The sequence below is a fragment of the Poecilia mexicana genome, unplaced genomic scaffold (assembly GCF_051168715.1).
Source record: "Poecilia mexicana isolate PSO_F unplaced genomic scaffold, ASM5116871v1 scaffold_2, whole genome shotgun sequence".
In the NCBI taxonomy this organism is placed as follows: Eukaryota; Metazoa; Chordata; class Actinopteri; order Cyprinodontiformes; family Poeciliidae; genus Poecilia; species Poecilia mexicana.
Genome location: NW_028263371.1, coordinates 52695142 through 52719840, shown reverse-complemented (window position 1 = coordinate 52719840; position 24699 = coordinate 52695142). Strand labels below are relative to the sequence as shown.

At 46.4% G+C, this 24699-nt stretch overlaps 1 protein-coding gene across 1 annotated transcript; it reads right to left on the bottom strand.

Annotated features, from left to right (window-relative positions):
* Positions 1-659: 659 nt before the first annotated feature.
* Positions 660-20852, bottom strand: LOC148160931 (heat shock 70 kDa protein 12A-like). The gene is made up of 4 exons (XM_088002863.1): positions 20637-20852; positions 20395-20566; positions 1893-2003; positions 660-1466 (listed from the first exon to the last, which is right to left on the bottom strand). The coding sequence occupies exons 1-4, from the start codon at positions 20814-20816 to the stop codon at positions 832-834; spliced, it is 1098 nt and encodes a 365-aa protein (XP_087858989.1). The 5' UTR covers positions 20817-20852; the 3' UTR covers positions 660-831.
* Between the last annotated feature and the right edge of the window lie 3847 nt (positions 20853-24699).

Below are 24699 nucleotides of genomic sequence, written 5' to 3'. Positions count from 1 at the left end.
TCCTCCTGCTGCTCCTCTCAGATCTCCTCTGTCTGTCACAGGAGGAAGAGGAGGAGCTCAGACCATGATGAAGGTCTCTGTTCAGACTCAACTTCTAGCGGCTCTGACGTCATTAAATGTGGCGAAACTTAAACCAAGGTCAGTTTCAGTGCGCCATCTAGTGATTAAATGTGTTACTGCAGCTGCTGCCTGCAGGAAATGTTGAGTGGAATAAGAATTAAAAATAAAACAATGTTTTCATCTGTGGTTTATGTATTTTTATCTGTTTTTTCTCTGAAATAATGTTAATGACCAAAGATTACACACTAATTAAACCCATAAGAAAACTAATTATTCAAAAATATTACTTGGATATTTTAATAAATGTGATTTTAATAAACTATATAAAAATAGGACATGAACAATAAGCCACCTGAAACTTCTTCAGATGGTTTATTAATTAATTAAAGCTAAAACTTAAGAGCAAATATTAGTTTTCTAAAGCTTTCATTGTGTAAACATCACAATAAAACAATTAAACTTACAGGATTTTTTAAATATTAACACCTACATTTTGGTGCTTAACGTTCAGGTTTAAATTAATCCTGCAATCAGAAATCAAATGACTCAAAATGAAGAATCAGAACCAGAACAAACAGAAGGGAGGAAGGAGAACCAGGTTAAATCAAATTAACTTTTATTTTTAATTCAGTTTACAAACTGAAGTCTGTAGAACTGATTTATTGGTTTCTGGTAAAAAACAGGAAAAAATGGAACATGGAAAAAGTTACTCAATCACAAACAAGCACAAGAAAACTATGCAGATTGTCTGAATTATTAAGAACAAAAATCTCATGACCAACATCTGAACCAAGCTGGACGTTTCCTCTGAGGCTCCACCATCTCTGGGTTTCTCCCCAGCTCTACGGCTCCTTTCAGAATCGCTTCCTGGGGTCTAAGAGGACACAGGACTTTATACTGACGTCCAAACTGATCAGTGATGTGCTGACGTAGAATCTGGCTCTCAGCCAATCCTCCCACTAACACAATAAACCCAATGTTGAGATTTTTGTCTAATATTTCTCTGAGTTTCTCTGTGATTCTCTGCAGACTCTCATCATAAAAAGTTTTCAGTTTCTCTCTGGAGATCCTGATAGATCCATCATCCCAGGAAGCTCCTTCCACTGAATCAAAGAACGTTTCAATCTGTTTCTGTTTCTGAGCCAACATGACCAGGTTACCTGGGCAACGGATCTGAACATCTTCATCCAAACATTTGAGATGAATAAAATCATACATCATCTTCTGAACCTCATTGGGGAATTTTTTCTCGTATTCATTCCAGACTCCATTAGAGAAGATTTCTCTAAGGAACTGTTTGAATTCATTGTCCACGTATCTTTCTCCCAGCCATATTTCAAAGGTCTGATGCAGCTTCATGTCTCCTCCTTTCAGGACTTCATGAACAGTGAAGTGAATATGTCTATCTGTTGACAATAAGGAAGAGAATAAAATATATTAATAGAAAAATTTCAGGAAACAACTTATCACACATTTTAACTCACATTCTACAAACATTAATCAAAGAGATTAATTCATCCATCATTTATCCAATTGTCCCCACAGAGTTGTGGGGGACAAACAGAGACCAGTTAACCCAACAGTCATGTTTCTGGACTGTAGGAGGAAGTCGGAGTACCCAGAGAGAAACCAGGCATGAACAGGGAGAACATGGAGACTCCATGCAGAAAGACCCCAGACTGGGATTCAAACCCAGAACCTTCTTGCTGCAAGGCAGCAGAGAAACCAGCTGATCCACCGGGCAACACAACATCACTTCAACATGTTTACTGTGAATAAAAATGTTTTTAAAACTCGTCTTTAAACCTTTAATAACGGTGAGTAACTTTTACCTCCACAGTCGACAACAAGGTACCGTTTCCCGTCTCTTTGGGTCTCCAGCAGGACTTTGGTTTCTTCTGGTTCCACAGTAAACTGTACGACCTCCTGACCTCCTGCTGGATCTGTAGAAACACAGAAACCTTACTGAGCTGCTCTATGAACAGTGATCAATGTTTTTACAGGTAGATTCAGGTTTTTAGTTCATTTATCCTCCGTCTGTTGCCATGGTGATGCTGGAAATCTCTGGAGAAGAAATTTCCAGATCAGTGATGATCCAGAGTCAAAGCTCCTCAGACCGATCATAGAAAGAAAATAATAACAATGGACAGAGAGACTTTAACAGAAATCTGAGTAGAAATGATGATGAAGGAGTCACTGTTAGAGGAAGTGATGTCACTGTGATGATGAAGGTCTGAGGTGTTTAGAGTAAAGTGGGCGTGTCTTCATGATGTATCAGCTTTAAAATGATTTATAAAAAGAAAAATGCTGAAAAACCAACTTTAAATTATATCATCATATTTGATCAGATTATGAGTTCTGATAAGACTAATTTTTCATATTAGAACCTTTTGAAAATAAAAACACTAAGTTAGATATTAAAAAGACTTTTTAAGCAAAGTTATACAAAGTTATATAAAAAATTTATATATTAAAAATGTTGTTTTCTGGGTCTGATTTGATATTATAATCTTAAATAAAACTTTAAACTTTTCTATAATGTTCTAATTAATTGAATGTGTCTGTATGTAGTTAAATGTTTTAAAGATCATTTTATTTCATCAGAATATTAATTTCTTCATATTGAGATTTTGATTTATTTGCATCATGTTTGCAGATCCTCTGGTGATTTCAAAGTCTGTGGTTATGGGACATCTGACACAATTAACATTTTTATTTCTAAATAACTGAAACTAAACAACCTGAATGTTGATTTATTTCCTTAAACTTAGAAGCTGAGAGGTGACAGTGAGGTTTTCCTCCAAGCAGCAGCTGCCTGAGAAACTCAGAGGTCAGCAGGAGGAAGGACTTGGTCACAGCGTGTCGCTCTGCAGAGCTGCAGGTAGAAGTTAGAGGAGGAGGAGGAGATGGAGCTGGATGCTGCAGTTAAGATGCTGCAGCTAAGATGCTGCAGTTAAGATGCTGCAGTTAAGATGCTGCAGCTGCAGTTAAGATGCTGCAGCTAAGATGCTGCAGTTAAGATGCTGCTGCTGCAGGTAAGATGCTGCAGTTAAGATGCTGCTGCTGCAGTTAAGACGCTGCAGTTAAGATGCTGCTAACAGAAAATAAAACTGAAAGTTTTAAATCCTGATTGATGGCTAAAAGACTGATGGCTCATCCTGTGGTTAAGTTTTAACACCTTAAATCTTCATAAATTGATGGATTCATAAAAAGGTGATTTATTTTGTTATAGTATATTAAACTCATAAAGAACAAATTGAAACAGTAACATTGCATAAGTGAGTAGAAATAAATGTTAAATATGAAATTAAAAATATACAATATATTGCAAATGTTTCCAAAGGTAATTTGTTGCCAGTTTCCCTCTGAGAAATAAAACGTTTTATCTCTTGAAATATTCTGGATCAACACGATTTCTGACTTTCAGAAGAAATTATTACCTGATGTCACCAGCAGATGAACAGAATCTGAAAGTCTTTAGACCTGAATGATCCGTCATCCTTCAACTGATCATCTAGATGGAAAGTTTTCAACTAAAGACTCTTTGGAGATAAAATAGTTTCTGTCTGTCAAATGATTATCTTTGGTATTTTTATAACAAGGTTATTGATCATCACTGATGTACATTTTAACTTCAGGATTTTTCTGATCAGAGTTCAGAAATAAAGATAAATTTCTCTGAAAATGGTCAGATAGTGAAGGAGAAGACAATGTCATAGAAAATTAAATATTCAGAACTTCAGGTTGATCTTCAGGAATCTTCTAATGTTATCATGACCTCATTATAAAAAAGTCTGGTTCTCCTTTAATGATGTATCAATTATTCTGATTGGTTTACAGTCATGTTTAATTACAATGATGGATCCTCAGAAACAACAGCTCTGCTGGTTTTACATGAAGACATTCAGAGTTAGAGCCTTAAATGTATTTTAACAAACCAATAATCAGGTTGATGCTTTAAATGAGAGAACATCCATCAGTTTATCTAGAAAACCTGACTGCTGCTGCTTTTGGTTTTCTGATCAAATCATCAGTTTATCTAGAAAACCTGACTGCTGCTGCTTTTGGTTTCTGATCAAATCATCAGTTTATCTAGAAAACCTGACTGCTGCTGCTTTTGGTTTCTGATCAAATCATCAGTTTATCCAGCTTCATGTTTCAGACTAAATCCATATTAACCATTCAGCAACATTTTTAAAATTCAATTTCAGCACTAAACCCAGATCTGATTACTGTCAGAATCAAGAAATCAGGTAAACAGAACCTGTCTGACAACATGAAGTAGGCGATGTCAAGGTTTATTCTAACGTTAAGAACAGATGAGAAACCAGGTCACTGACATCAGTGTAAAAGTTCTAATCCAAAAATACTCTTTGGATTAAAAAGTGAAATTAAATAAAGTTAGAATAATTTCTAACCTGAGTGAACAAAGTGAAAGTTATTATCTACAAATAGAGAATAACAACAGTGGTGAAGCTTCCCAGGAGAGACTGACCAACCAAAATGACTCCAACATCAACGACTCAAACAGGAAGTTACAGAAGAAACCAGGAAACACATCTAAAGCTCTGCAGGCCTCAGTAAAGGTCAGAGTTCATGTCAAATTTATTTGTATAACACAATTTAAACAACAGCAGATGATCAGAGGTCAAAGGTCAAAGCCACAGCTGAAAAAACCTGAGCTTCATTCTGGTTTATGGAAAACCAAAAACAGAGGATGATTTAGTAAAGACAGAGAGAAAGAGAGAGAGAGAGAGAGAGAGAGAGAGAGAGAGAGATTTTAATAGCTCATTTATTTTTCAATAAATAATCGACATAGTATCACAAACTATGTAACAGTGAAAAAAACAAACAGAAAAAACAAAACATACACCACACACAGCATTACATTAACACCCTTCCAAAAATAAGTTCTCCTTCTACCACACTACAAATTACTTCCCCATAACTCCAAGTGTGACAAAAGGTATCTAAAACTGAAACTGATTTATAAAAATTAAATTCAAGCAATAGCCTAGACTTCACTAGGTTAACAAATGAAGAAACCACATTAATATTCAACTCTTCCTCCACTTTCCTCTTTCTGCTTATGTACATTTTAGCCTGTCCTATCAAAAAGTTTATCAACTGACATTTGGTCTTTCTTTGGCGTGTAAATTTAACACCACATATAAAACCTGTTTAGTGAAAACTTCACCATATCTGTTGAAAATAATTCTCAAAAGCACAAAAAGAGCTGACAGACGAATACAGTCTAGAAAACAATGAAACACTGTTTCCCTCTGTTCACAACATGGACAGCAGGATTAATAGCAGAAACAAATGAGTGAACAGCTACAATACCATGAAGGATTCTCCACTGTAAATCTGCATGTTTGTTCGGTAGAGGAGGCTTATACAACGATTTCCATTCAGGCTTGATTTCAGGTGTTAAGGAGATATGAGATCTCCACACTGTGTCACTGCGTCCATTCAGTTTGTTCTGATTAAGAGTTTTTACAAACAGCCTATAGATCATTTTCCCAGAAGCTCCTTCTAGGGAGATTCCTTTACTGTCCACCGAATCCAGTAAAGGACCAGAGCAGTTCTTGATCCCAGGAAACAGTCTGATGGATGGAAAAGGGTCCAGATGATTTGGTAACACAGAACCTTCATAATAATCAGTCAAAAGGGAACATTGATGTTCACTTAACTTGTGTTTCCAGTAGCTCAAAAGCCGACCAACAACTCTAACAGATTCTATTCCCAAACAAGCAGCGAGTTCCACAGGATCATCCAGTCGAGGTCCAGTCATCTCTACCACCCTCCCAAGACAATAAACTTTTGCAGTGTGGAGGAGTTTGGACCAGGTTGTTGTTCCCCACACAGGGCAATCCAACAAACTCCCGAACAGAACCGGTTCCTGGAGCAGCCAGTACAGAGACTCAGCCTGCTGCTGCCTCTCCTTCCTCAGCAAAGTCCACACAGAGAAAACGCTCTTATAAAAACCTGGAAGAAGAGAGGAGTTCATTCTGCTGGAGTCCATCAGAAAGACAGGCAGATCCAGACCCATGCCGCCAAATCTCTGAAGAATGCAGCCTGATATTCTCCTCCACACAAGGTCTGTGGGTCCTGTGAGCATCTCTGAATGAACTGAAAACGAAAAGCAGCGCCTCTGCTGGCCAGATGGACCAGGCCTTGTCCACCTTCTTCTCTCAGCAGAAAGAGAATACTTTGAGGAATCCAATGAAGTTTATCCCCAAAAAAATCCACTAGTGCCCTTTGAACATTTGATAAAAGAGAAACTGGAGGATCAACACACATCAGCCGGTGCCACATGACGGAAGAAACTAAATTATTAATAACAAGAACTCTTCCTCTATATGACATTTTAGGTAAAATCCATTTCCAGTTCAAAAGTCGACCCTTAACATTATCTAAAACATTTTCCCAATTTTTTTGCACAAAAATTTCACTACCTAAAAAGACCCCTAAATACTTGAGCCCACCTTTTCTCCACACTAGGCCTCCAGGCAGACTGAGTTGATCCCCCAGCCGACTCCCAACAGCGATAGCCTCACTCTTTCTCCAGTTTATTTTAGCAGGAGAAATGCAGCCAAAAAGAAAAACAGTGTTGACCAAAACATCGATATCTTCCTGCTCGTTTACAAAAACCATTAGATCATCAGCATAAGCTGACAACTTTAAGGAGACATTACACCCAGGAATAGAAACACCACACAAATCTTTCCTCAGCTTATGAAGCAAAGGTTCAAATGCCAAGGAATAAAGCATCCCTGACAAAGAACAGCCTTGCCTCACTCCTCTTAAAACATTGAATGGAGCACTTAAGCCTCCATTTATTTTAAGTACACTCGCAATGTCACGATACAAAACCTGGATCATAGCTATGAAACCAGGGCTGAAACCAAAAGCAGTCAAGGTTTGCCACAAATATCGGTGTTCAACCCGGTCAAAAGCTTTTTCTTGGTCTATAGAAATCAGACCAATATCTAAGCCCAATGAGCTGGAGATTTCCAAAACATCTCTGATTAAAGTGACATTGTCACTTATCAGCCTGCCAGGCACACAGTACGTCTGGTCCCCGTAAATGACTGAAGACATCACTTCTCTGAGTCTGATAGCCAGAACTTTGGAAAAGATCTTGTAGTCCGTGCAGAGCAAAGAGACTGGTCGCCAGTTCCTTAGATCCTGTAAATCTCCTTTCTTTGGAAGCAGAGTAACGACTGCCCGCCTGCAGCTCAGAGGCAGCCGACCTCTCTGCAGGCCATCTGTGATCACCTCCAACAAGTCTTCTCCGATCACAGACCAGAAGGACTTGTAAAAATCAACAGGAAGACCGTCCATGCCAGGGGATCTACCACTCTTTAGGCTCATCAAGGCAGTATGCAGTTCCTGCAGCGCGAGTTGAGCCTCCAGCTTTCGATCGGCTTCAGCATCCACCTGAGGAAGTCCTTCGTAGAAACCATCGCTCACATCCGGATTCTCCAAATGTTCACTCTTAAAAAGATCTTTGTAGAAACTGACAGCAAACTTCCTGATCTCAGAAGAACCTGAGATGGTAGAACCACAGTCAGTCTTTAGGGAGTGAACAATCTTCCTTTGCCCATTCTTTTTTTCTAGTCCAAAGAAAAAGTGAGACGGGGCATCCATCTCCGATACACTTAGGAAGCGTGATCTGACCAAGGCTCCTTTGGCTGCTGTGCCCAACAGGTTGGCCAGAACGGCCTTTTTATCTTTGAGGGAAGTTAAAAACCCTCGGTTTCCTGTAGACGCCGCCAAACCCTGCAGCTCTACTACCTGAGTCTCCAAGTCCCTCATAGATCTGGTTATGTCTCTAGTGATATTGCGAGTGAACTGTTGACACAACTGCTTAATTTGACATTTACCATAATCCCACCACTGTTGGATACAAGAAAAATCTGATTTAGATTGTTTATGACTGACCCAGAAATATTCAAAAGCTTTTCTAAAAGCTGTATCATTCAAAAGAGCGGTATTAAAATGCCAATAGACACTCTGTATACGGACATTTTTAATAAACACAGAGCAACAAACCAGACAGTGATCAGAAAAACCAACAGGAATTATTTAACAATTTTTAAATATATTCAAATTATGTTTAAAAGCATATATACGATCCAGTCTTGACAAGGATAAAAGATTATCTTTAGAATGACTCCATGTATACTGTCTCTGATTCCTGTTGAAATCTCTCCACACATCTGAAAGGTCAGAGGTCGCAGTCAGCTGCCTGAGCCTCCGAGAGGATTCAGCATGAGGTTCTAAGTGGTTCCTATCAAGTAACGGATTCTCAGTGCAATTAAAATCTCCACACAAAAACAAATAATCACTATTATCACTACAGTCATTTACAATGTCACCTAAAGTATCAATAATACCATTCTATCAACCCCTTTAGTTGGTGCACATTAAGAAAAACTATATTCACATTTTCATATTTGGCTTTAACTTTTAATAAGTGACCTTCAATTATTTCCTCTGCTTCACAAGAAACAGGAAAAAATTACTAGAAAACACAATCCCAACACCGCCACTGCAACTGGACTTGTGGCTAAAAAAGACCTCCCCTCCGCACTCCTTCTTCCAATCACACTCATTATCAGCAGTGCTGTGTCTCCTGAAGTAACATTATATCAATGTTCTTTAGAGCCATGAGTCTTAAAAACTCAGCCCTCTTTTCTTCATTTCTGGCACCATTTAGATTTAAGGTGCCTATTTTAAAGTCACACATTGAAATGAAGAAACAAAAGAAAAGACACAGAGACATGTAAAAAATGTCTCTAAATGTCCTCATCTTCATCAGCAGTGAGTGTCTGACTTTCAAAATCAGTTTCTTTAAGCGATATATTTCCTGATCTGTTAACACGTCATCAACAAAATGTCCAGTTTTCTTTGTTAAAACCCGAGAGGATTCAACAAACCATTTTAGATCTGGAAAATATTCTTCAATTTTAATCATCCTGAGTCCTTTAGTTTTTTGCAAAAACTTCTTAATTGCAGCAGGAGGATACAGATTCTGCTGATCTTGGCTAAAAGAAAAGCTACTATCAGACTCCAAGCTGCTCTCCTGCTTTGTTTGCTCTCTGAGCTCTGAGAGCTTTAGTGCTGCTGTTAGCAGGTTCAGAACTTTTCCTTTTCTGAGAGTTTCAGCAAATCGTCATCAAGCATGCTTTCATCTTCACAAAGGTTTTCACAAAAAATTTCTTCAGATCTTTTTTCCTCTGAATCTGCATCAAAACTATCGACAGATTGATCATGTATCATCTCACCATCAGTGGTAACAACTTCATTAAAGCGACCACAACTTATAGAGGATCGCTCCTCAGGCTGTTCCTCTACAGTTACAATAGAAGGATCACCAGGATCACCAGGATCCCGGCTCCAGTAGCATCAAGACCCGCACCGACTACCGCGAGGCCACCAGCGGCGGTGGGGCCCCGGCATCATGCCGGCCAGCCCCGGCCAGCCCCGGCCCGCCCAGGCATCATCGTGCCCAGCCCCGTCATCATCGCGGCCAGCCCCGGCATCGTTGCGGCCAGCCCCGGCCCGCCCCGGCATCATCGCGGCCAGCCCCGGCGGCGTCCCGGCCCGCCCCGGCATAATCGAAGCCCGCCCCGGCATCATCGCGGCCAGCCCCGGCATAATCGCGGCCCGCCCCGGCATCATCGCGGCCAGCCCCGGCCCGCCCCGGCATCATCGCGGCCAGCCCCGGCATCATCGCGGCCAGCCCCGGCGGTGTACCGGCCAGCCCCGGCGGCGACCCGGCCAGCCCCGGCAGCGCCCCGGCCTGCCCCGGCATCATCGCGACCAGTCCCGGCCTGCCCCGGCATCATGGCGGCCAGACCCGGCCCGCCCAGGCATCATCGTGCCCAGCCCCGTCATCATTGCGGCCAGCCCCGGCATCATCGCGGCCAGCCCCGGCGGCGCACCGGCATCATGGCGGCCCGCCCCGGCGGTGCCCGGCCTGCCCCGGCATCATCACGCCCAGCCCCAGCATCATCGCGGCCAGCCCCGGCATCATCGCGGCCAGCCCCGGCATCATCGCGGCCAGCCCCGGCGGCGCCACGGCCCGCCCCGTCATCATCCCGGCCTGCCCCGGCATCATCGCGGCCAGCCCCAGCCCACCCAGGCATCATCGTGCCCAGCCCCGGCATCATCGCGGCCAGCCCCGGCAGCGCCCCGGCATCATCGCGGCACACTCCGGCGGCGCCCCAGCCCACCCCGGCGGCGCACCGGCATCATGGCGGCCCGCCCCGGCGGTTTCCCGGCCTGCCCCGGCATAATCGCGGCCCGCCCCGGCATCATCGCGGCCAGCCCCGGCCCGCCCCGGCATCATCGCGGCCAGCCCCGGCATCATCGCGGCCAGCCCCGGCGGTGTACCGGCCAGCCCCGGCGGCGACCCGGCCAGCCCCGGCAGCGCCCCGGCCTGCCCCGGCATCATCGCGACCAGTCCCGGCCTGCCCCGGCATCATGGCGGCCAGACCCGGCCCGCCCAGGCATCATCGTGCCCAGCCCCGTCATCATTGCGGCCAGCCCCGGCATCATCGCGGCCAGCCCCGGCGGCGCACCGGCATCATGGCGGCCCGCCCCGGCGGTGCCCGGCCTGCCCCGGCATCATCACGCCCAGCCCCAGCATCATCGCGGCCAGCCCCGGCATCATCGCGGCCAGCCCCGGCATCATCGCGGCCAGCCCCGGCGGCGCCACGGCCCGCCCCGTCATCATCCCGGCCTGCCCCGGCATCATCGCGGCCAGCCCCAGCCCACCCAGGCATCATCGTGCCCAGCCCCGGCATCATCGCGGCCAGCCCCGGCAGCGCCCCGGCATCATCGCGGCACACTCCGGCGGCGCCCCAGCCCACCCCGGCGGCGCACCGGCATCATGGCGGCCCGCCCCGGCGGTTTCCCGGCCTGCCCCGGCATAATCGCGGCCCGCCCCGGCATCATCGCGGCCAGCCCCGGCCCGCCCCGGCATCATCGCGGCCAGCCCCGGCATCATCGCGGCCAGCCCCGGCGGTGTACCGGCCAGCCCCGGCGGCGACCCGGCCAGCCCCGGCAGCGCCCCGGCCTGCCCCGGCATCATCGCGACCAGTCCCGGCCTGCCCCGGCATCATGGCGGCCAGACCCGGCCCGCCCAGGCATCATCGTGCCCAGCCCCGTCATCATTGCGGCCAGCCCCGGCATCATCGCGGCCAGCCCCGGCGGCGCACCGGCATCATGGCGGCCCGCCCCGGCGGTGCCCGGCCTGGCCCGGCATCATCACGCCCAGCCCCAGCATCATCGCGGCCAGCCCCGGCATCATCGCGGCCAGCCCCGGCATCATCGCGGCCAGCCCCGGCGGCGCCACGGCCCGCCCCGTCATCATCCCGGCCTGCCCCGGCATCATCGCGGCCAGCCCCAGCCCACCCAGGCATCATCGTGCCCAGCCCCGGCATCATCGCGGCCAGCCCCGGCAGCGCCCCGGCATCATCGCGGCACACTCCGGCGGCGCCCCAGCCCACCCCGGCGGCGCACCGGCATCATGGCGGCCCGCCCCGGCGGTTTCCCGGCCTGCCCCGGCATAATCGCGGCCCGCCCCGGCATCATCGCGGCCAGCCCCGGCCCGCCCCGGCATCATCGCGGCCAGCCCCGGCATCATCGCGGCCAGCCCCGGCGGTGTACCGGCCAGCCCCGGCGGCGACCCGGCCAGCCCCGGCATCATCGCGGCCAGCCCCGGCATCATCGCGCCCAGCCCTGGCATCATCATGGCCAGCCCCGGCCCGCCCAGGCATCATCGCGCCCAGCCCCGGCATCATCGCGGCCAGCGCCGGCCCGCCCCGGCATCATCGCGCCCAGCCCCAGCATCATCGCGGCCCGCCCCGGCGGTGCCCCGGCCTGCCCAGGCATCATCGCGCCCAGCCCTGGCATCATCATGGCCAGCCCCGGCCCGCCCAGGCATCATCGCGCCCAGCCCCGGCATCATCGCGGCCCGCCCCGGCGGTGCCCCGGCCTGCCCCGGCATCATCGCGCCCAGCCCTGGCATCATCGCGGCCAGCGCCGGCCCGCCCCGGCATCATTGCGCCCAGCCCCAGCATCATCGCGGCTCGCCCCGGCGGCGCCCCAGCCCACCCCGGCGGCGCACCGGCATCATGGCGGCCCGCCCCGGCGGCGCCCCGGCCCACCCAGGCATCATCGCGCCCAGCCCTGGCTTCATGGTGGCCAGCCCCGGCCCGCCCCGGCATCATCGCGCCCAGCTCTGGCTTCATCGTGGCCAGCCCCGGCCCGCCCAGGCATCATCGCGCCCAGCCCTGGCTTCATCGCGGCCAGCCCCGGCGGCGCCACGGCCCGCCCCGTCATCATCCCGGCCTGCCCCGGCATCATCGCGGCCAGCCCCAGCCCACCCAGGCATCATCGTGCCCAGCCCCGGCATCATCGCGGCCAGCCCCGGCAGCGCCCCGGCATCATCGCGGCACACTCCGGCGGCGCCCCAGCCCACCCCGGCGGCGCACCGGCATCATCGCGGCCGGCCCCGGCGGCGCCCCGGCCTGCCCCGGCATCATCGCGCCCAGCCCTGGCATCATCATGGCCAGCCCCGGCCCGCCCAGGCATCATCGCGCCCAGCCCCGGCATCATCGCGGCCAGCGCCGGCCCGCCCCGGCATCATCGCGCCCAGCCCCAGCATCATCGCGGCCCGCCCCGGCGGTGCCCCGGCCTGCCCAGGCATCATCGCGCCCAGCCCTGGCATCATCATGGCCAGCCCCGGCCCGCCCAGGCATCATCGCGCCCAGCCCCGGCATCATCGCGGACAGCCCCGGCGGCGCCCCGGCCCGCCCAGGCATCATCGCGGCCCGCCCCGGCATCATCGCGGCCAGCCCTGGCTTCATCGTGGCCAGCCCCGGCCCGCCCAGGCATCATCGCGCCCAGCCCTGGCATCATCGTGGCCAGCCCCGGCCCGCCCAGGCATCATCGCGCCCAGCCCTGGCTTCATCGTGGCCAGCCCCGGCCCGCCCAGGCATCATCGCGCCCAGCCCTGGCTTCATCGCGGCCAGCCCCGGCGGCGCCACGGCCCGCCCCGTCATCATCCCGGCCTGCCCCGGCATCATCGCGGCCAGCCCCAGCCCACCCAGGCATCATCGTGCCCAGCCCCGGCATCATCGCGGCCAGCCCCGGCAGCGCCCCGGCATCATCGCGGCACACTCCGGCGGCGCCCCAGCCCACCCCGGCGGCGCACCGGCATCATCGCGGCCGGCCCCGGCGGCGCCCCGGCCTGCCCCGGCATCATCGCGCCCAGCCCTGGCATCATCATGGCCAGCCCCGGCCCGCCCAGGCATCATCGCGCCCAGCCCCGGCATCATCGCGGCCAGCGCCGGCCCGCCCCGGCATCATCGCGCCCAGCCCCAGCATCATCGCGGCCCGCCCCGGCGGTGCCCCGGCCTGCCCAGGCATCATCGCGCCCAGCCCTGGCATCATCATGGCCAGCCCCGGCCCGCCCAGGCATCATCGCGCCCAGCCCCGGCATCATCGCGGACAGCCCCGGCGGCGCCCCGGCCCGTCCAGGCATCATCGCGGCCCGCCCCGGCATCATCGCGGCCAGCCCTGGCTTCATCGTGGCCAGCCCCGGCCCGCCCAGGCATCATCGCGCCCAGCCCTGGCATCATCGTGGCCAGCCCCGGCCCGCCCAGGCATCATCGCGCCCAGCCCTGGCTTCATCGTGGCCAGCCCCGGCCCGCCCAGGCATCATCGCGGCCAGCCCCGGCAGCGCCCCGGCATCATCGCGGCACACTCCGGCGGCGCCCCAGCCCACCCCGGCGGCGCACAGGCATCATGGCGGCCCGCCCCGGCGGTTTCCCGGCCTGCCCCAGCATTATCGCGCCCAGCCCTGGCATCATCGCGGCCAGCGCCGGCCCGCCCCGGCATCATCGCGGCCAGCCCCGGCATCATCGCGGCCAGCCCCGGCCCGCCCAGGCATCATCGTGCCCAGCCCCGGCATCATCGCGGCCAGCCCCGGCGGCGCCCCGGCCCGCCCAGGCATCATCGCGCCCAGCCCCGGCCGCAGCCCGGCCCGCCCAGGCATCATTGCGGCCCGCCCCGGCATCATCGCGCCCAGCCCTGGCATCATCATGGCCAGCCCCGGCCCGCCCAGGCATCATCGCGCCCAGCCCCGGCATCATCGCGGCCCGCCCCGGCGGTGCCCCGGCCTGCCCCGGCATCATCGCGCCCAGCCCCGGCATCATCGTGGCCAGCCCCGGCCCGCCCAGGCATCATCGCGCCCAGCCCCAGCATCATCGCGCCCAGCCCCAGCATCATCGCGGCCAGCCCCGGCGGCGCCACGGCCCGCCCCGTCATCATCCCGGCCTGCCCCGGCATCATCGCGGCCAGCCCCAGCCCACCCAGGCATCATCGTGCCCAGCCCCGGCATCATCGCGGCCAGCCCCGGCGGCGCCCCGGCCCGCCCAGGCATCATCGCGCCCAGCCCCAGCATCATCGCGGCCAGCCCCGGCATCATCGCGCCCAGCCCCGGCATCATCGCGGCCAGCCCCGGCATCATCGCGGCCAGCCCCGGCGGCGCCACGGCCCGCCCCGTCATCATCCCGGCCTGCCCCGGCATCATCGCGGCCAGCCCCAGCCCACCCAGGCATCATCGTGCCCAACCCTGGCATCATCGCGGCCAGCCCCGGCGGCGCCCCGGCCCGCCCAGGCATCATCGCGCCCAGCCCCAGCATCATCGCGGCCAGCCCCGGCATCATCGCGGCCAGCCCCGGCATCATCGCGGCCAGCCCCGGCGGCGCCACGGCCCGCCCCGTCATCATCCCGGCCTGCCCCGGCATCATCGCGGCCAGCCCCAGCCCACCCAGGCATCATCGTGCCCAGCCCCGGCATCATCGCGGCCAGCCCCGGCAGCGCCCCGGCATCATCGCGGCACACTCCGGCGGCGCCCCAGCCCACCCCGGCGGCGCACAGGCATCATGGCGGCCCGCCCCGGCGGTTTCCCGGCCTGCCCCAGCATCATCGCACCCAGCCCTGGCATCATCGCGGCCAGCGCCGGGGTGATTCTCACGAACATGGTACAACTTACAACAAAAATAAAAATGCATTGTATGCACACAAAAACACACCTTCTTTATAAAATAGAATCTAATTTTATCTTTCAATGTAAAATTATAACCTCTATGCATATTTTTAAAGGTATTTTTAGACATTTTAGTCTGACTTTGAAGAAATAAATTCATTACCGTAACACAATTTTGATGAAGAAATATGAAACCACAAAAACATTTTTCCACTTTTTTTGGACACCATGGACTTCAGTGTCCACAAAGGAGAAGGTACCAACAAAGAATAGTCATTAATAACAAAATTTATTATTTTAATGTAAACAATTATTTCATTACCGTAACATGAATACAATTTTAAAATCTATTTTTGTTCTAATTTTGTGTTAAATCATTAAATTGAAAAAACAACACAACCATAATATAAAAGAGTCTGACCATTTCATTGAGGAATTAAACAGTTTATGTAATTCTTTTATCTAATCTAAATAAATTATCATAAAATGAGCATAGCGGTAATGAAAAAACGTATGTCGGTAATGAATAAGAATGCTTCGGTAATGAACACTTTATAATTACACTAACATTTAACTACACATAAATAATAAAATGGCATGTAACAAAACATACATCTGCAAATGTACCAACGGCTCTTTCCATGGCTCTACCAACGTTGAGCCATGGAAACAAACCCACAACTGACTTTTTTTCATCTCTGCTAATGTAAGGTTGGGCAATTGGACGAATTCATCAATCCTCAGGAATAGTAGGGCTGTAGTGATTCAATAATCTCACGACACAATACAATACACGATATTCTGCTCACGATACCATATATATTGCGATATTCAGCAAAGAATACAATTCAATACACTTTTGCAATTTTCTGAAAGATTTTAGAGGGACAGAGTGATTTTGGTGACATTTTGTGACTTAGAGTTGGATTGAATTAATTTAACTGAAAACTGATTAAAAGCACCAACTACACAATACCTGGCTCTAGTTGGACATGGACACAGACTTAAAGTCAACAGCTGGACAAAATGAATCAAAGAAGTGGTGAGAAGACATGTTTCTTTTAATTGAAACAGTACAAACTGTAGCTTACATGCATTTGTGAAGTAAATAAAGTGCACCAAGTACCTGCTCTGAATAGTTTGATACCTTTTTAACCTTGACACTTAACATCTGAAGGAATCACTCTAAGCCTGATGACCTAATCACTCTCCCGGCGAAGCAAGCAATGAGTGAACAAGATGACAGTTGGATGTTGCAATACTTGCATTACTATATCGATTTTTTCTAGGAAAGAAAATATTGATATATATCGCAAAAATCGATATTACACAGACCTGGATAATAGGCTATGTCCTTCACTGGGTGTTTTTTTTTATTTTTATTCATTTATTTTTATGTAAGGGTGATTTATTTATTGAGGTGGCTCGGGCATCCTCACCAGATGCCCAAGCCACCTCAACTGGCTCCTCTCAATGTGGAGGAGCAGTGGCTCTACTCTGAGTCCCTCCCAGATGACCAAGCTCCTCACCTTGTCTCTACAGGAGAGCTCAGAGAAAAAACATTTTAGCCTCTTGTAGCTGTGATCTTGTTCTTTTGGTGATGACCCAAATCTCATGTCCATAAATGAGGGAAGGGTTGTAGATTGGCCTGTAAATTGAGAGCTTTGTCTTTTGACTCAGCTCTCTCTTCACCAGGGCAGACCAGTGCAACTGAGAAAATGTTGCATATTGCTGAACCATAATGGAAAGCCATTACTGCTTACAATGAAAAGCAGTATATGCTTCACTGTGGACGCTGCACCAATCCACCTGTCAATTTCTCACTCCATTTTCCCATCCATGACTACAGATATACTGGGAACTAAACCTGTAGATCATGACCTGATGAAGCCAACAGGACCACATCATCTGCAAAAAGCAGAGATGCGAAGGCCACCAAAACGGACCCTGTCCACATCTTGGCTGCGTTTAGAAATTCTGTCCATGAAAGTAATGAACAGAATCGATGACAAAGGGCAGCCTTGGCGGAGTCCAACTCTCACCGGAAACCAGCCCGACTTACTGTCAGCCCCTACAGGGCTCCCTGAAGGACACGGTCGAACACCTTTTCCAAGTTCACAATACGCATGTAGATTGATTGGGCGAACTTCCACGGACCCTCCAGGACCTGCTGAGGGTGTAGAGCTGGTCTAGTGTTTCACGACCAAGACAAAACCCACACTGCTCTTCCTGAAGCTTAGATTCGACTAATCCAGAACCACAGAATAGACATTACCAGGGAGGCCTAAGAACCCTCTGTAGTTGGAGCATACTCTGTAGGTGGACCACCCCCCTGGGCTGCCAGTCCAGGAGAACTGCCCCCAGTATACATCTTCTTTCACTCATTCACCTTCCAAGTAAAATTTTGATAGTGGAATATCCTTAACTGAATCGAAAAACCATCAAATTGGATCATGAGCTGAAATGGGTCCCTCTGAATCTAAGCATTTTTGGAAATTTTAATTGATATCCAGCACTACTTCCTTTTTCCCTTCACATTAGGTAATTAATATTTGTTGCCATAAAATAGTATAACCATTTTTCATAAGTAGGAAGTAAATAAAAAACTGCTGTAATTGTGTAAAAAAAAAACAATAAGAAGGAGCATTAAAGTTTAAATGCACTATGTATTTATCTATTTTTTTATTTCAAAAAGACACTGTTCATCACCGTAATCTTGTTTTTCATTACCGCAACAGGTCTAAAATTACGCGGTAATGAAAGTTGTGCATTACGGTAATGAGTGACAATCGCATGAGATAGCTTAAAATGGTAGCATGCCATGGTGAGTCAGCTAAAATTTTTTCACCTACAATACAAATTCCCTGATATCTTCTCTACAGAAAAATATCTAATCATTTACTTTTTAAGCACATGAGGTAATGCACATTACGGTAATGATCGCCTATGGTGTGCGAATAGGCGTATGCAAGGAGAAACATAACAATTATCATAATCAAAATATGTCAAACAATCTTATTTTTTAGCCATATTTTGTCTTCTCTTCTTTGTGGTACATTATGGGTCAAAATAACTCAATTTTAAAAAATTCTATAAATTTAACAGGACTTCGAACAAGGTGCTACGGTAATGAGTTTTGCACCTCTGGACACTCACTTTTATTAAAATATATTTTATTATTTAATAGGAAATCATTAGATATTACAATATTGAGCTAGTTTACATTATTTTACACAAGTTGGTAGTATTTTTTTATAAACCAGCTCGAATAATTACAATGATAAATTGAGGTGAAAGCATTTTTTTTTACTGTGGACGCATTACGGTAATGAATTTCTGACTCTAAAATTAGTTAAAAAACATTTTAAAAAATATTTTGGTAACTAACAATTAACTGTGCCAAATATTAGAAATGATGATTGTTCAAATAAAAGTGAATTATTTTTAATTTTCATGAGTATGACTTTAAAATCTTCTTAGACATTCAAATGACTGGGTTCGTGAGAATCACCCGCCGGCCCGCCCAGGCATCATCGCGCCCAGCCCTGGCTTCATGGTGGCCAGCCCCGGCCCGCCCCGGCATCATCGCGCCCAGCTCTGGCATCATCGTGGCCAGCCCCGGCCCGCCCAGGCATCATCGCGCCCAGCCCTGGCATCATCGTGGCCAGCCCCGGCCCGCCCAGGCATCATCGCGGCCAGCCCCGCCTCAAAAATCCACTCACACCGACACTCCCGTCTCCAGCTCTATTCCCTCAGAGAGAGAGAGACAGAGAGAAAAAGAGAGAGAGACACTTGGTAAAACTGACCTTCATGGGAGAGTTTAAGACCAGAAACTCTGGTTTCATAAAGACTCGGTCTACAAAAGGTCTGATATCCAAGATTTATAAGAAAATTTGATGGACTCAAGAAAAACGGAAGGAAACCAGGAAGTCTGCCTCTGATTGGTTAAAATAAAATCATCATCAAGATGCTGAGACATCGTCTCAAACATGAACTAATACTGGAAAACTCTCCATTGTGGCTGAATTAAAATTATTCAGCAATAAAGAGTGAAGCAAATTTCCCCCTCAGTGATTTAAAAGATTTATTCCCAGATTCTGGGCCGAGGTGAAAACAATCAGTTATTAGATGAAGGAGGAAATTAGAATTTGTTAGGTTGGTAAAAGATGTGGTGAAACATTTATGAACAAAAATGTAAAACAGTGATTCTTGAGGACCAAACAGGTCCTATGGATAAAGAACAACATTTTAAGAAAATATACACAAAATATCCATCCATCCATTTTCTGTTCATCCTTGTCCCTAGTGGGGTCAGGAGGTCATAGTGCCCATCTCCAGCTGGTGACCTGTCAGGGCACCAGAACCTCTGACGACCCCATGACCTCTTCCTTTCTCTTCCTTTGCTAAGAGGCTAGTTAGCTCTGGTTAGCTTATGTTATTCTTTAGTTTTTTCTTCTTTTATTCCTAAGCTGCTCGTCACAACCATGATGTGTCAACACAATAACTAACAATTTACAAAACTTTGATGACATTTTGTGAAATAAAAGCTTAATTTTGGTAAAATGTAAAGATTTCATGGACCTGATGAGCTACAATATGACCTCCTTCAGAATAACATCATATAAATTGAGGTAGTTTGGCTTTTTGTCAACTCCATCAGTTTTTGTGTCTCTTTCAGTGAAATTGTTGTCAAATCTCACTTAAATCTGCAATTAATTCATTTTAATGTATTTTACATAAATTGCATTTCTTCACATGTATCAAGTTTTTATTTTTACTCACTAGTTTGTCACCTTCAGTTCTGTATCAACTCCATCAGATGGACTTTTTGTTGTTTGTTTTAAATATTTTATTTGTTTCTTGAGAAGCATTTGTCTTAGTAAAAATATCACTAATAGAGTCATTAAAATAATTTTATATTTATATTTGTCAGATGGTGATGACAAAGTTCTGGATCAGGTCCATTAAAAATTTAATTTTCAAAATAAATGTTGCAACTGGGAGCCTGCACCTTAGCATCTTTACATTTCCTAAACATTATTTGTCATATTTGAATACATAAGCTTGAGGAATAATAAAAAAAATGGGGAAATTTAAACCCATTTTGTCCCTATTCTCAATAATCAAATACTTTTACATGACTTCCTTCAATTCAATTAGTCCAAACAGCTCATAGAGAATCCATTCATATATCACACATATCCTACAAACAGACTAAAACCTGTTAATGTTTGTCTGCCAGACGTTACAGATCCACTCAGTACCGTTACAGCTGGTACCAGGTTCTGCTGCTCCTGCAGGTTGATCCTGTGAGTCTCTGCTGTGGTTCTGTGTGATGAAACCATCAGGTTGAAGCTTCAAACACCAGGTCAAAGCTGCTTCTGACTCCAGAACAAACATCAGTTTGTCTTTAGTGGCGTCTGTTACAAGACCAGCCTGGAGGAGAAACCAGAAGTCTGATTCTGATGAACATTTAGAGATGATGACTCTAAAAACATGATGTTACCTGAACTGCAGATTTTATCATGAACTGTTTACGAAAATCCGTCAAGCTTTTAGGAACAGTCATCACCCAGGTGAAGTCAGACGCTGTGAACTCTCCTCCTTCTGGATGAGATCTGATGGTTTTCAGAGCATCGTCCTTCAGGAACCTCAGAACTTCTGTAAAAACCTTCTGGGTCGACATCCTCTTCCTGTTGGCTGTGAAGATTCCCCTCCCCCAGATGTCCTGTCAACAGGTTTCAGTCTGTTAGTTTGTGTTCATACCAGGATAGTTTATCAAATCTACTCATGATGAACTGCTGCAGTCTTAAAGTCAGTTCAAGCAGAAACTTATTCCTTTAATGAGCTGAACAATAGTTTGATTTAAAGATGAAATAACAGATTTTACTGGTTAAAAAACTAATCAGATGTAGATTCTGTGCTTATTTAATTTTAACAGTTGTAAATGGCTTTACAGTTCAATTTTAATTTAAATAATTTGTGACTAACTTTTATTTATCAAGCTCAAGTGGTGAAAGTTGGGAAAAGACAGATTAAAAAAACAACACAAAACTGTAAGAAATCCTCATTTATTTATTTATTCTACTATTTTGTTTTTGTTGTTTTTTAACAGCAGCTGCCAATAAAAGTGAAAGTTACAACCTGGACATGATTATATGAGTTATTTTACCAAGAAATCAGTCAGAAGCTGTGAAAATGATCAGATCTGCTTCTCTGGCTGCAGTGACGCTCCTGACAGAGGAACAGATTTTCACACAATCGTCTGAATCCGTTAATAAACTTTATTATTCATGAGATAATTTGCATTGACCTTTATGACTGAATATGGGAGAGTAGAGAGCAGAACCTGAGGAGGAACCTTATGGAAACATGGAGGTGCAGCTGTGATTTATAAGGGGAAATTGCTCTGAAGTGTGCATTAAAATGGTTTTATAAATCAAGATTATTTTTTTTTACATGGGACATTTTTGGATTTTGGGCATATGTTCACGTTTCGTATGATTCCTATGGATTTTTTCTTATGACACCTTAGGTATAAGTTCTGCTTTTCTGTTCAGAAACTATTAAACTAATGGCGTCACCTGGCGCAGTGGCGCCCCCTAGGCAGGTTAAAGACCTCGATATGAACATGAGTCTGAGTCCTCACTACCTTTGCTGCTTGTCTTTCCCCACTTCCTGTCAGATTAATGTTGAATAAAGATCAGCAGTGGGAAAAAAGACAAAACCTATTAGACTGAAATGAAAGAGATATTAATTAATATCTATATTTATAGAGACCCAGTGGTAAAACCTATTATGTTAAACTTTGTTTTATTTCTATCTATCTATCTATCTATCTATCTATCTATCTATCTATCTATCTATCTATCTATCTATCTATCTATCTATCTATATATATTTCTGAACTGGGTTTGAACCATCAGGTCTCAGTCTGCAGGTGCAAATATCAGAGATGTGAAAAAACTAAAACTTCTCATCTCTGGGATTCTCTCTTTTTCTCCATCTCTGTTAGAGGCTGGTGGATATTAAAAGTGATGAACTTTCATCTTTTTTCACTTCCCTGGACTAGTGAGGGGAGTCATTGCTCCTATTCTTTGGTTAATTTCTTGATAAAATAATAATCAAAATGCATTTTGTTCTTGATTGACTCAGGGTTTCACCTGAAGTAAGACTTATTAAAACTTATGAGTGATGTTTGTGCACAAACTGTCTGTGGAGCGATTCTGTTTTAGTGAGGTTTTTTCATAATGAAGTTTTCTAATATTTTAAATGTTCATGTCTGAGTCAGACACCCAGAATCCCCCGGGACTGGATGTCGGAGCTGACAGAGTTTGAAGCTGTGCAGAGTCGAGCCGAGGCTCAGAGAAAAGGTCGGACCTCCTCCAGTCCTGGAGGTTCTGGTGAACATGGGACAAACTAAGGAATGCTGGGACAGATTTTCCAAACTTGTTACAGAAGGAAGCAAATTAGATCATAAACATAAAAGTATAATCAAAAACATTGTAAAGGCTTTGGTAAAGAAAAAGAGTTTAAAGAATTAACTCAGTGTAGATGTAGAATAAGGCAAACTGAACATTGATAAAAAGGTTTTTAAGATCTCAACATCATAGGAAGACAAATTATGAATAACATAAAAATATATGAATGTATTATTAACAACATAAATACAAAAATATATGAATGTATTATTAACAACATAAATACTTAAACTAAACTTTGCAACAACTGAAAATTGAGTAATTAAGTTCATTCATAGAAACAGGAGTGAGAATTTAAATTAGAAATGCCAATAATATCAGCAAGACTTTGTTTAAATTTTAATGTTATGGTGTGTCGACAAAACAGTAAAAACTTGGATTTTTCTTGATTAAACTTTAGTGATTGATGACACTGTGACAGAGATTCAGACAACAACTGAGACTAACTTCAGTGTTAAAATGTTGTGATCTTTTGGTGCTCTAACTCTGCTGTTAATATGAATTTATATGAACAAATTAAGCTGAAACATACTAATCTATAAAACACTTCATTTATGTATTAATAAGAATACAAAACAAATATAATGTTTTAACAAGAAAGGACAAAAGGCTTGTGACCAAAAGCCGAGCATTTGGTGAAGGATTGATGATTGGTGACAGGAAATGAGGAGTTGATCAGCTGTGAGGTAGAAAGAGTGAAGAATAGACCTGATGATGTAACTGATTGTGGGGGTGAGGAGAGGAGTGAGGATGGAGAGGATGGAGAGGATGGAGAGGATGGAGAGGATGGAGAGAGAGAAAACAGGGAAGCAGAAAATTATTCTAACTCTGAAGAAACATAAAACTAGTGAGACAAGGAGAAACTATGAAGTAACTGACAGACATGAGACTGAATTGATAAAAGAAAACACACATAATTCTCACACTAGAATGACCAGAAGCACTAAGAAGGGCAGAAGTAGACTCTGACACTAAATAAATAACTATACCTAGAGGAAGAAATAACCAGCATAAACATAACTAGAAAAACTACAAGGGACTGAAATGAGAAAAGAAACAAATAAAATCCCAACTGAGAGTCTGAACAGGAGCCTCAAACTATCTAAAGTCCAGTAATTTTTCCTTTATATAAAGATTAACTATATAAAGATTCCTTTATAAAGATTAATTTATCAAATTCATCAAACCAGGAAGGTTGTGTAAATTTGATGTTACCTTGGGCAGATTTTGAGTTGTGAGCCTTTTATTTTGAACAAGGAATTTGCATAAAGAAAAAGAAAAACACATGAACTCCCTCTTCATGAGCTGCATCTTTAAAAAGGATCACAGGGTTAGCAAACTAAAATACAGTCGTGCTCAGAACAAATTAATTTTTGAGCAATCTCTCAAAATGCTATTGGATTATGTTATGTGTGGCACTGAAAGGAGATGAATGATGATTTTATTAGCATTTAGTATAAAGAGCAATTTCAGGTTTAAACTCTTTGATGTAACAGATTTACCAAAATGCTTGTGGATTTATGTTGCGTAAAGTAAAGTGGACATTGTGATTGTCATCATGTGAAAAAATCTGATGAGAAATATTATTTAAGACATGTAGAAGTTTGCAAACTAAGATTCTGTAAAACGTTTGAGCTGCATTTAGTTGCATCTACCATCTCTTACTTTTGAATTAAATGAATTTAATGAGTTTTAGATTTTGAACTTAAATGTGAGTTAAAGATAAACTTAGAGTGATAAGTTGTGTTGACTCTTTAGTCTAAAATCCAAGAGTTGAATAAACCAGTTTTTGAGTGAGTTTAAAAACTGAATGAAGAAAAAGACAAAAGTGGGAACTATTTCCCAGAATGCTTAGTTTTGTTTCCTGTGTTGCTCTGAGTGAGATGGACGTGTTACATTGATCTGACTTTATGTTGGAAAGGAAAATGTTTATTTTAAAGCCTGAAGACAATGTCCTGGTTCTCACTGAATGTTTGAGTAGAAATCATTGTGAAGTTTAATAAAAAAAATTACCAGGTCAGAAATGAAGTTCATTCATTTTGAAACAGGAGTTTAAATTATTCTGAAGTAAATAAGTCGTTATTTTGA